This window comes from Acyrthosiphon pisum, chromosome A2 (genome assembly GCF_005508785.2).
Source record: "Acyrthosiphon pisum isolate AL4f chromosome A2, pea_aphid_22Mar2018_4r6ur, whole genome shotgun sequence".
NCBI lineage: Eukaryota > Metazoa > Arthropoda > Insecta > Hemiptera > Aphididae > Acyrthosiphon > Acyrthosiphon pisum.
The window spans coordinates 38,058,379-38,069,259 of NC_042495.1; the positions used below are offsets into that span (position 1 = coordinate 38,058,379).

The 10,881-nt window shown below is 29.0% G+C and overlaps 1 protein-coding gene across 1 annotated transcript; it reads left to right on the forward strand.

Moving 5' to 3' along the window:
- The first annotated feature begins 70 nt into the window (after positions 1 to 70).
- LOC100164748 (85/88 kDa calcium-independent phospholipase A2) lies at positions 71 to 10,545 on the forward strand. Its single transcript, XM_001944019.4, has 14 exons — positions 71 to 457; positions 522 to 612; positions 677 to 801; positions 880 to 1,057; positions 1,117 to 1,347; positions 3,353 to 3,478; positions 3,584 to 3,747; positions 3,848 to 4,049; positions 5,995 to 6,226; positions 7,896 to 8,046; positions 8,213 to 8,398; positions 9,619 to 9,790; positions 9,953 to 10,122; positions 10,190 to 10,545. The coding sequence occupies exons 1-14, from the start codon at positions 255 to 257 to the stop codon at positions 10,326 to 10,328; spliced, it is 2,370 nt and encodes a 789-aa protein (XP_001944054.1). The 5' UTR covers positions 71 to 254; the 3' UTR covers positions 10,329 to 10,545.
- Positions 10,546 to 10,881: the final 336 nt, after the last annotated feature.

Genomic DNA, 10,881 nt, shown 5'->3' on the forward strand with positions numbered 1-10,881 from the left:
ATATTAATTGCTGTTATCTACCCGTTATTGATTTTTAATCAAGTTGATACGTGTGATAATAAAATAAAATGAGATAGCGTATCAAAATGCCAAATGCAAAGTTCATTTGAAATTCTCAATAAAGTATAATACTTTTGTAATCCTTTGTTCGACCTTTTTTCTGTGGAAATTTGAGCGTGACTAATATGAACGAGCTGTAATTGTTTTGTGAACAACTAGTGTTGTAGGTGTTCACCAAACATATATTAACCATAATGTCTTGGTTAAATTCGTTAAAAGTATTTTTTACCCCGGATAAAAATCCCAATAAAGTTATTGAAGTAAAATCGGAAAAATATTCTAATCGTAATGTCCACTGTCGTCATGGCCCGATTATTTTGTATGGAGTAGACAGTAATAATGTCAGTGAAATTGTCTTGCATTTGTCGCGCGCTGAGAGCTTAACTACTTCTTACAGGTCTGGCATTATTTAAATTAGTAGAATATTAACTTAACAAATTTATAACCATATGGTTCAATAGTTTATACAGAGGATCGAGTATAGAAGATTCAGAAATAAGATTTTGTATACTTAAAGACAAATTACCAGAAATTCTCAGTATATCCAAGGATGTAAGTATATTATATCAACAGAATTACTATTAAATCATCTAACAAAATGATATTGATTGCATAGTGTTATTGTTTGTCCGTGATACAAAATTTATGTGATACTCTTGTTGAACACCCAACATGGAACGTCGCTCATCTGGTCGTGAGATTGGCAATGATGGACATTTTATCCAACCCAAATGTTGTGATGTAAGTTTTTACCTACATCTGTTAAACTATCATCTTAACATGAATACATTGTAACTGTCTTATTTAAAATGTTATCAGGTATTTAAATACACCAGATATTGAAAGTGGTATATCATCATTACAATTGGCCATTTATGACAATTCATTAGCTGTTGTTAAAGCATTAATTGCTTTAGACGTTTCACTGGAGCACTTGGATAATGAAGCCAATTCAGTTTTTCACTATGCTGCTAAATCTAGTAGTGATATAATTTTGGTTAAGTCATTAGTGTATTTTTACATAAATGAATAGTATATCATTTAAAAATATTATAGGTTTTATCTAAAGTGAGCACCAAATGCTTAAACCATCGTAACATAAATGGATTTACTCCCCTTCACTTAGCGTGTCAAGCGGACAAACCAGATTGCGTTAAAGAATTGTTAGTTTGTGGGGCTGATGTAAATATACCGGCTGGAATTCCTGTAACTAATATATCCGAAAACAAATTACCTGGAATTGTTAAAGAATATCTTCAGGATAATCATAAAAAATTATTTGTTGAAGTAAGGACAAATTAATATCTGTAAGTACATTAAAACATCGCATAAAGGTTAACAGACTCAACTTGTTAGACTTACATATAAGTTCTATTTCAATTTTAATTGGTAATGCTACAGATTAGGTTTAAACTTAGGTACTGAACGTTAAATTTTATTGTTTTATTAAGAGGATGCTAGCACAATATTTGTTTTCTCTCAGACCCACGAGCATTGTATATAAAACACTCACCTAAAATTGTTTTTTATGATTTTTAAGTAATCCTAGGAAAAAAATCACCTATTACAAAAATTTTAGAGCATAATATTTTTTTTGAGATTAGACACAATATCAGTTTTATATTTTATTATTATTTAACTTTGTAATCGTATTTAAAAATAAAATATATATAAATTTAAATGATGTTAAAATTGTTTTGTTACAATATTTAGACAAATTGATATGTCATACCCTCAAAAGTTGTACTCTCTATCGTTATTTTGATGGGAGATTGTAAAATTCTATGTGTTCAATTATATTTTATTTATAATAACTAGGTACTATCTAAGTACACACATTCATTTTTATATCCTTAATAAGAGGACGCCACACCTGCATGTGTTGTCTTCGTCTTACAAGTGCGTAACATACCAAATTTACGCTCAGCAGATCATGCTTAGCTCCGCTAGTTTAAAAATTAGAGTTTTTTTTTTATATAAAATTATACATATTTATCGTTATTTAACATTTTACAAATAAAACAAAAATACATAGTTTATCTACCTTCTTTAAGCTGATGCTTGTGTTGAAGGCAAAGAGTTGAAATATAGATAAGTTTGATTAAACATTACATAATTTTATACTTTTTAAGAAAAAAATTAATAACAGACTTTCATGAATACATACAGAATAACAACAAAATTAATTAAATTAGGAAAAAATACTAAAGGTTATTGTTATTAAAGTTAAATAATTGATGCAAATTTTTCCTAACCTATCCATTCAAGAATAGGTTTTTTTATATTAGAACTGTTATTTAAATATATATTTGATTTTAAAGATAAAGGCATAGAATTATAATAGGTCGGTGCAAGATATTCCACAAATTTTTTACCGAACGATTTTTTAAAATAGATAATTTTTGCATTATAAGCTAAATGTTTTTTTTATCCTTAAAATTTACCCAGTAATTTAAATTTTTTATAAGCTACAATATAGCTATTTTCCTATATAGTAATTTGACTGGTAGCTCATTGAATGTCTTAAAGTTTTCTTGCGGTTTGGCCACCCCTGTTATAGAGCATTATCATTCAGGCCTCCCCATACTAATAAACCATATAGACAAATTACTTGATAGATGGACAAATGCACTATATGTATTGTATTTACAGGGATTACATTTCGTAAATTATAGAAATTAGAGGTTAAACTTTGTAGTTTCATAACTAGATTATTGACACGTAAATTCCAGTGTAAGTTTTTATCGAAAATTAAACCTAAATATCTGACACTTGAAACTCTTGATATTATTTGGCACTGCGTATTTTTACATGTGATATTGTTTTCACACAAATGAAGAGATGTAAATTCATCTAAAAGCTTATTTGAATTATAAGAGTGAATTGACAATTTACCTATTAAGAAACTTTATGGTAAGAACATTATATGTGTTCGTATGTTAGTTTTTACGATATTCAAATGTTTAGCAAGTTATGCATATATAATATAGCATAAATTAAAAATGCTCATGACTGAATAAAAACTGAGAAATCTTAAAAAACCAACAAACGAACACAGATAAGTTTCTTACCATTAAGTTTCTTTATAGGTCGATTCACTCTAATTTTTAAACTAACAGAGCTAAATGTGCTCTGCTCAGCGTAAATTTGTTATGTTTCGCACATGTAAGACAGCAGAGACAACACATGCAAGTGTGGCGTCCTCTTAATAACTATCTTAATTTTTTTTTTTTTTAATTTTATAAATAATAAATATAAATATGTTTTTAACTGTATTGATTGGTTATTTTAGGATATGAAATTTGGTGGAACTCCTTTACATTGGTCAAGTTCTCGTGAAGTAATTGATAGTTTAATTTCCAATAATTGCGATATGAATGCATTGAATTTTGACAACCGCACGGCTCTTCACATAATGGTAGTATTATTATATAATATGTATATTGTATTATTTTTTACTATTGATTGTATTTATAATGTTGTATATAGTCATATAGATTATGTTAAACTATTTTTGTTTTAGGTTTTGAGAAATAGATTTGATTGTGTTATGGGACTTTTATGCAATGGAGCTAATGTAAATATACCCGACCAAGAAGGTAATACACCTCTTCATTTGGCAGTGAAATGCAATTTGGTTCCAGTAATTCATGCTCTTATAGTATTTGAAGCTGATGTCGATTATATGTGTGTACATTTTAAATTTATATTTATAGATTAAACACATTTTTATGCATCTTTGAAATGTAAAGAATGCTTCATTTATGTTTAATTTTTTTTTTTTTAGTAATAATAAAGGCCTATCATCACGACATATTGCTGCTACCAACAATGGTCCAGATAAAATTTCTGATAAAATTGTTTATATCTTGCATGCAGTTGGTGCAAAACGATGTCAAAATATTTTATTGGAAACTAAATGTACAAATGGATGTGCTTGGGATAAAGAATTCAATGGTTTACCTCCTCAAAGACCTATATCAATGCCAGTACGTATCAACTTGGGGTCTTTACATAGGCGTATTTACAATTTTTAGCGCCCTAGGTTCACACATTTTGGCGCCCCTTTTTTTTCAGTTTCATTTTACTCATCGTCATAAAAAACTTTTAAGCCCCCTCTAATTTACAATTGTCTTTCAATCAATAGTGCAGGGCTTGAAACCATTATAAAACCGAAACCGAAAAAAATTGGAAACTGGTATACAAAATCAAAACCGAATTAGAAACTTTTTCAATCGTATTCAAGCCATGTAAAAGTGGTAACCCAAAATGTATATTTTCCCCTTATTGCATTTATGCTTCCACTAATTTAGAAACATTTTTATTTTACCATTAACACTCCGTTTATTCCTGATAAAAAATTCAACCTCTACAGGGTGTAACAGATAGAACTGACTTTTGGAATAACTTTTGTTTTAATCAATATTTTAAAATTTTTTTTTTTGATACATAATTTATAGCCACTTTCGCTACACGTGTAATAAAAAAAAATTATTTTTATTTTTTAATACCAAAAATGAAAAATATTAAATTTGATTTAAATTTTTTTGAATAAATTCAAAATAGCCAATTTGCGAATCTGATTATAAGAACTATTTGGATGGTAAAAACATTTATCTAAATCAAGTAGTTTATTTTTTAGAATTTTTTTAAATATCAGTATTTTTTTGATTAAATTAATTTGGAACGCTATAACTTTTTTAAAAATATTATTTTTGGAAATTTGCTAACATGAGAATATTTCTAAAACTATTTACTAATCCTATAATTGTATCAATTTTTGTCATAAGTTTAAGTAGCATGATTTTTTTTTTTTTTTTTTTGGTCAGTTCTTTCTGTTACACACTGTATAATGAAATAAAACAAATTATAATTTTAGATGTTAATTTTTTTTATGACAATTTAAAAAAATCATAGAACTATAAAATACATTATATAGAAATATGTATGGAAATGTAAAAGATATAAGAAAGATACAGGTTATCACTTATCAGTTATCACTAATATAATATCCCAACAAATCCTATAAAATAAATCATTTTTTTTCCTGACATCAAGCGACAGTGCCCCTTTGAAGACTCTAAATTTGGCGCCCCGATGTTATTGCCCCCTGTTGCCCTCTCCTAAATACGCCACTGGGTCTTTATTTCATATCTATTTAAAAACAAAAATGTATGTGCTTTCTATGGAAATAATGTTAAAGTGTGTATAATTAAAATACATGTACCAGTGTATCCATTTTACTCTGTAAACTATTTTAACTCTTAGTAGTTTGTACACACTGGTGAGTGGGTCAAATGCATAGATAATATAAGATTATACATATATATATATATATATATATATATATGTATATATATATGTATATATATATATCTTATATTATCTATGGTCAAATGAAAGTTTTCATATGAAACAGGTAAAAATCTAACCTGAGAAAGCTAGTGATCATTTCTAACTAGTTAGAATGTTTAAATAAAAACTAATTAGTTATGTATTTAAGTTACTTAAGAAATATAGTAACTGAGTTTAATTAAAAGTGTGTCGATTAAAACCCCGACTATGTTACCAATAACTTAGGAAAAAGTTATTTACTTCTAAAAATATTATTATTTATATTTATATAAAGATACCAGAATTAAATTATAATAAATATGATCCAATGATAAAATATTTAAAATTGTTATGATATTAAATTAATTTACATAAAACAGTGATTACATTTTAATAAAAGTATTTATTAGAAATTTTGAATTTTGAATTTTTGAGATTTGTCAAATTGTATACATTATTTTATTGGGATAGGTGACTACCCTACTAATGAAGCTAATATTTTAATTTTAAAATAGTATTGACCAAATCATTAAGCATTAAATCATTTAAATACACATAATATAGTTGTTTTTAAATACTAAATGAGTTCTTATTTTACAGGTTCGATGTATTGTGACAGCAATGGAAGAGCTCATGGATGAGAGAATAGATGTTAACAAGAATCATAGAGGTGGCAGGGTTTTATGCCTCGATGGTGGCGGGATTAGAGGATTGGTGTTGATATCTGTTTTACTTCATATAGAAAATGCCACTAAAGTTCCTATTATTCATTGTTTTGATTGGTTAGCTGGCACAAGTACTGGTGGAATTTTAGCCTTGGGACTTGCATGTGGTAATTACATTGTAATATTATTATACAAGGCATATTCGAAAAGTAAGGGCTGTTTTATCATAAAAAAAATTATAATCAAATGAAATAGGTTTTATTAGTACATTTAGTTTCCTACTAATCAATTTCACTTTTCCACATAATTGCCGTTTATTTCAAAGCATTTTTCGTACCGCTTCACCAGCTTCCTTAACCCATCTGCATAGAAGTTCGCCGCCTGCGAGTTGAACCAGTTTTCAACGGCGTTCTAAAGTTCCTTGTCATTTTCAAAGCGTTGTCCAACAAGCCATTTTTTGAAATGAAAGAAAAGGAAATAGTCACTAGGTCGGGACTGTACAGTGGGTGGTTAAAAAGTTCCTAACGAAAATCTTGAATTTTCTCTTGGGTCTTGGCTGCGGTATGAGGACGCGCATTGTCGTGAAGGAGGATTATACTGGATGACAGTTTACCACGTCGTCGATTTTGGATTGCACATCTTAGTTTATTGAGCGTTTCACAATACACTTGCGCTGTAATTGTTGTTCCACGTTCCATAAAATCAACCAATAGAACACTTTTTTCGTCCCAAAAAACGGTAGCCATCATTTTTCGACTCGTGTACGGAGTTTGCTTAAATTTTTTTTGTTTTGGTGAAGTTGAGTGGCGCCATTGCATTGATTGCTGTTTTGTTTCTGGATTGATGTAGGATATCCACGTCCCATCACCGGTAACAATGTGGGAAAACAAATTGTCTCCATCTTGCCGGTAACGGTTCAAAAATTCTCGTCCACTGGACATTATTCTTTGCTCTTTGTGCTGATCGGTGAGCATTTTTGGTACCCACCTTGCATACAATTTGTGGTATCCAAGTTTTTCCGTGATAATTGTGTAGACAGTAGTGCGTGCAAGGTTAGGAAATTCATCAGCCAAGGCACTAATCGTCAACCGACAATCAAATCGCAGTTTTTGGTCCACCAGAGAAACAATTTCATCAGTTTGCATACTGGGCCTACCACTTCGCTCTTCGTCATGAACATTTGTTCGTCCATTTTTAAAATCACGACACCATTGTCTAATCTTTCCTTCACTCATTACAGTAAGTCCATAAGCTAGGCATAACTCTCCATGAATTTCAGCAGCTGAAGATCTTTTTGCACACAAAAATCTTATTACAGTGCGAACTTCACAGCTGGCGGGAGCAGCGACTATCGCGGACATTGTCTATTGTACGCACCAATAGGAAAATTACTACTGAATCAAAACAACGCCTGAAATAAATGCACGAGTAGTGCACGTACAGATATGTACAAGTTTAAACGTGTTACGACTTGTCAATTTGGAAATATAAGCGAACGACCCTTACTTTTCGAATATGTCTCTTAGTTTATAAACCATTTTGTTTTGTTGACTGTGTGAAGTTAAATATGATGTGTATACAATTTTATAACCAGCAAAAAAATAAGGAAATAATCTGGTCTTTCTTTATAATTTTTATAAAATGTTTTGCTATTTTGATTCAAATTGTTGGACCTGTTATTAAACAAAAAAATAATGGATATATATTTTTATTTGTGGTGTACTGGATAGACCATTTGTAGTTTACTATGTTAGCTATAAAGAAACACATGATCTTCATGTTAACTTTTGTATATTATAATAGTACTAATGCCCTTATTTATAAATTACATTTTAGGTAAATCACTGCACGAGTGTTTGTGTTTATATTTTAGACTTAAACAACTCGTGTTTCAAGGTAGTAAACCTTACCAAAGTGAGGTGTTGGAAAATATGTTACAAGAAACATTGGGCGCAAATACGTATATGAGTGATATAAAGCATCCTAAGTATGTGCTTTTTGTTGACTTATTTTGTAGTTGTTTGATGTTTTTGCTAATGGCCACCTGTTGCCAATTTATTTTTAGATAAAAAGAGAGATGTTTAATGATTTAATTGTATTTATGAATATTACTATTTTCTTTGAACTATAAAAAAAAAATGAATTTGTTTCAGGATCTTAGTCACAGGTTTGTTAGCAGACAGAAAACCTGTAGACTTACACATTTTTCGTAATTATACATCACCAAGTGACATGATTAATCTAGATCATCCTTGTGATTATCCACCTCCACCACCACCTCATGAACAGTTAGCATGGAAAGCAGCAAGAGCAAGTGGTGCAGCACCTTCATATTTTAGGTAATTATTTGTTCATAAAGTTCTATTGTGTTCAAGAGAAAAAATTAAATAAGTTCAATAACATTTATCACTATTTTGAATCATTTGAATTTGACTAAATTATATTTATTGATTCATACATACATTTTTATTTTTTGAATATACAATTCTATATTATTTATCGATTTAAAAAATATAACATATAACTACCCATACTTTTTAAGCCAACTCAAGCTGTTATTTTGTCATGTTATCGTATTATACTAGGGTTGACGGTTTTTGCACAAATACCGCTGCAACGGTATACCGTAATACTGGTACATACCGTAATACCGGTGCATACCGTAATATAATGTTTTTCAAAAATTGTTTACTCCCTCAGCATATCATTTCAGTGTTTTTCAGTTTTTCGGTACCACGGTTTTTCGGTATATACCGGTATTGCGGTATACCGTTTCATACCAGTACCGAATCTAATACTGCAATACCGGTTTCAAATTTCAATACCATCAACCCTATATTATACACTATGCCAATGGCTAATGGCAAATGCATAGTATGTGTTTAAGGGGCCTCGCTACTGCCGTCAATTTTTGCTGAAAAGACCTAAAGTATTGACAAAATTAAAGTAAGTTAACGTTGCCCGATTTTGATTCTGAAAAAAATTTGAACTCACCAGAAAATTGTCTATAGATCCTACGAAGCACTTTCTAAAAATTAAATTTTATATTATTGTAAATTGTATTTGAAAACTTGAAAACATGAACTTTTTTGAATCATAATTAAATTTAAATTAAGATTAAAAATGGAAAATTGTTCGTGCAGTCTACAGACATTTTTCTGCTGAATTCAAATATTTTTTTAGAATCAAAATTCAGACAACGTTAACTAACTTTAATATTGTCAAAAACAAATGTATGTTTTGTAAAATTTGTGTAGTGAAATTTATATGGTTATTGAGTTATTGACATGTACATGCGCATACGCGAGAGGATACCCGCATTTAATTCCACTCACACTAATAATCATTTACAACTAACACATAGATCCCAGATGGCTATGACAAGATTAGAAATTTCATAAATGTTGCCCCTTAAATAATTACCGTAGCGAGGCCCCTTAATAATAATTTATACAATATTGTTATTCATAGAGCAATGATATATTTTTTGAATTATTATTATTTCCATTTCATTTTTATTTGGAACTGTTATACTAATTGACAATTTGAAATGTTTTAGAATGTTCGGTCGGTTTTTGGATGGAGGATTGATTTCAAACAACCCAACTTTGGATACATTAACCGAAATTGAGGAATATAATTTAGCATTATACAAAACAAACAGGGCTAATGAAATGCATGATCCAAGCCTTGTAGTTTCTGTTGGAACTGGAAGCATACCTGTAACTGAGGTAAATAATGTTTGTGGTTTTAATTAATATTGTCATTTTACTATAATGAAGTTTTGAATAATAATAATAATATGTTATATTATTCTGTTTATTTTCATTGTAATAATATAATTTGAATACAAACAATAATATTCTAATCACAGTATTTGGTGTTTGATTTAGGTGAAGAATTTAGACATTTTTAAACCGAGTAGTGTGAGTGATAGTTTGCGTTTGGTGTTTGGATTCTCAGCATTGGGTCTATTGCTCATTGACCAAGCAACCCAGTCTGATGGTCGCGTTGTAGATAGAGCAAGGTCTTGGTGTTACAAAACAAAAACCGAGTTCTTCAGGTGATAATTTTTTTGTTTGCACACATTAATATTCCTGAACATTTGAACATTGCTTTTTGGTATTTAGGTTTTGCCCACAGCTATCAGAAGATATAGCTATGGACGAAAAAGATGATATGAAACTAGTCAAGATTCTTTGGGAAACTAAAGTTGATATGGTGAAAAACAATAGTAAAGTGTGTAAACTTGCACAATTATTGAAATAATTTTGATTTACTTGTTGTATTTAAGACATTGTATCGTTTATAATTGTTTTATCTTTTTTATTCTTTAATATTACACTTTGTAGCTTATATAATTTAATTTAATATATTGCTTTATATTCGTAGAAATATAATATATCTATCTATTTCTAAATATTTAAATTTATTGTAACAGTGCATATTATTATTATTTATTATAAACTAAAGGAATACATCATTACACTTGTGCTTTTTTCTTAAATACTATGGTAACACTAGTATACATTGTTAAATGACAATAATATAATATAATATTATGTGTGCATGTATGTATATTATACTGTTTATAATATTTGTATAAGGTTGGGGGATTGCTTATTTTTAAATATTAAAACCCTCTTAAATTTTTTTTATCTGCTTGACAGAAATTCAATAAAATTCTATTTGTAATAGTGATAATAGTAAATAAAATATTATAAATAACAAAAAATGTCAAGGCAGTATCACATTAATTTGGCGCAAATTTAATAATTCTTCATTTATTTAATAAACAGTGTGCTGAATTACTATTGGACAC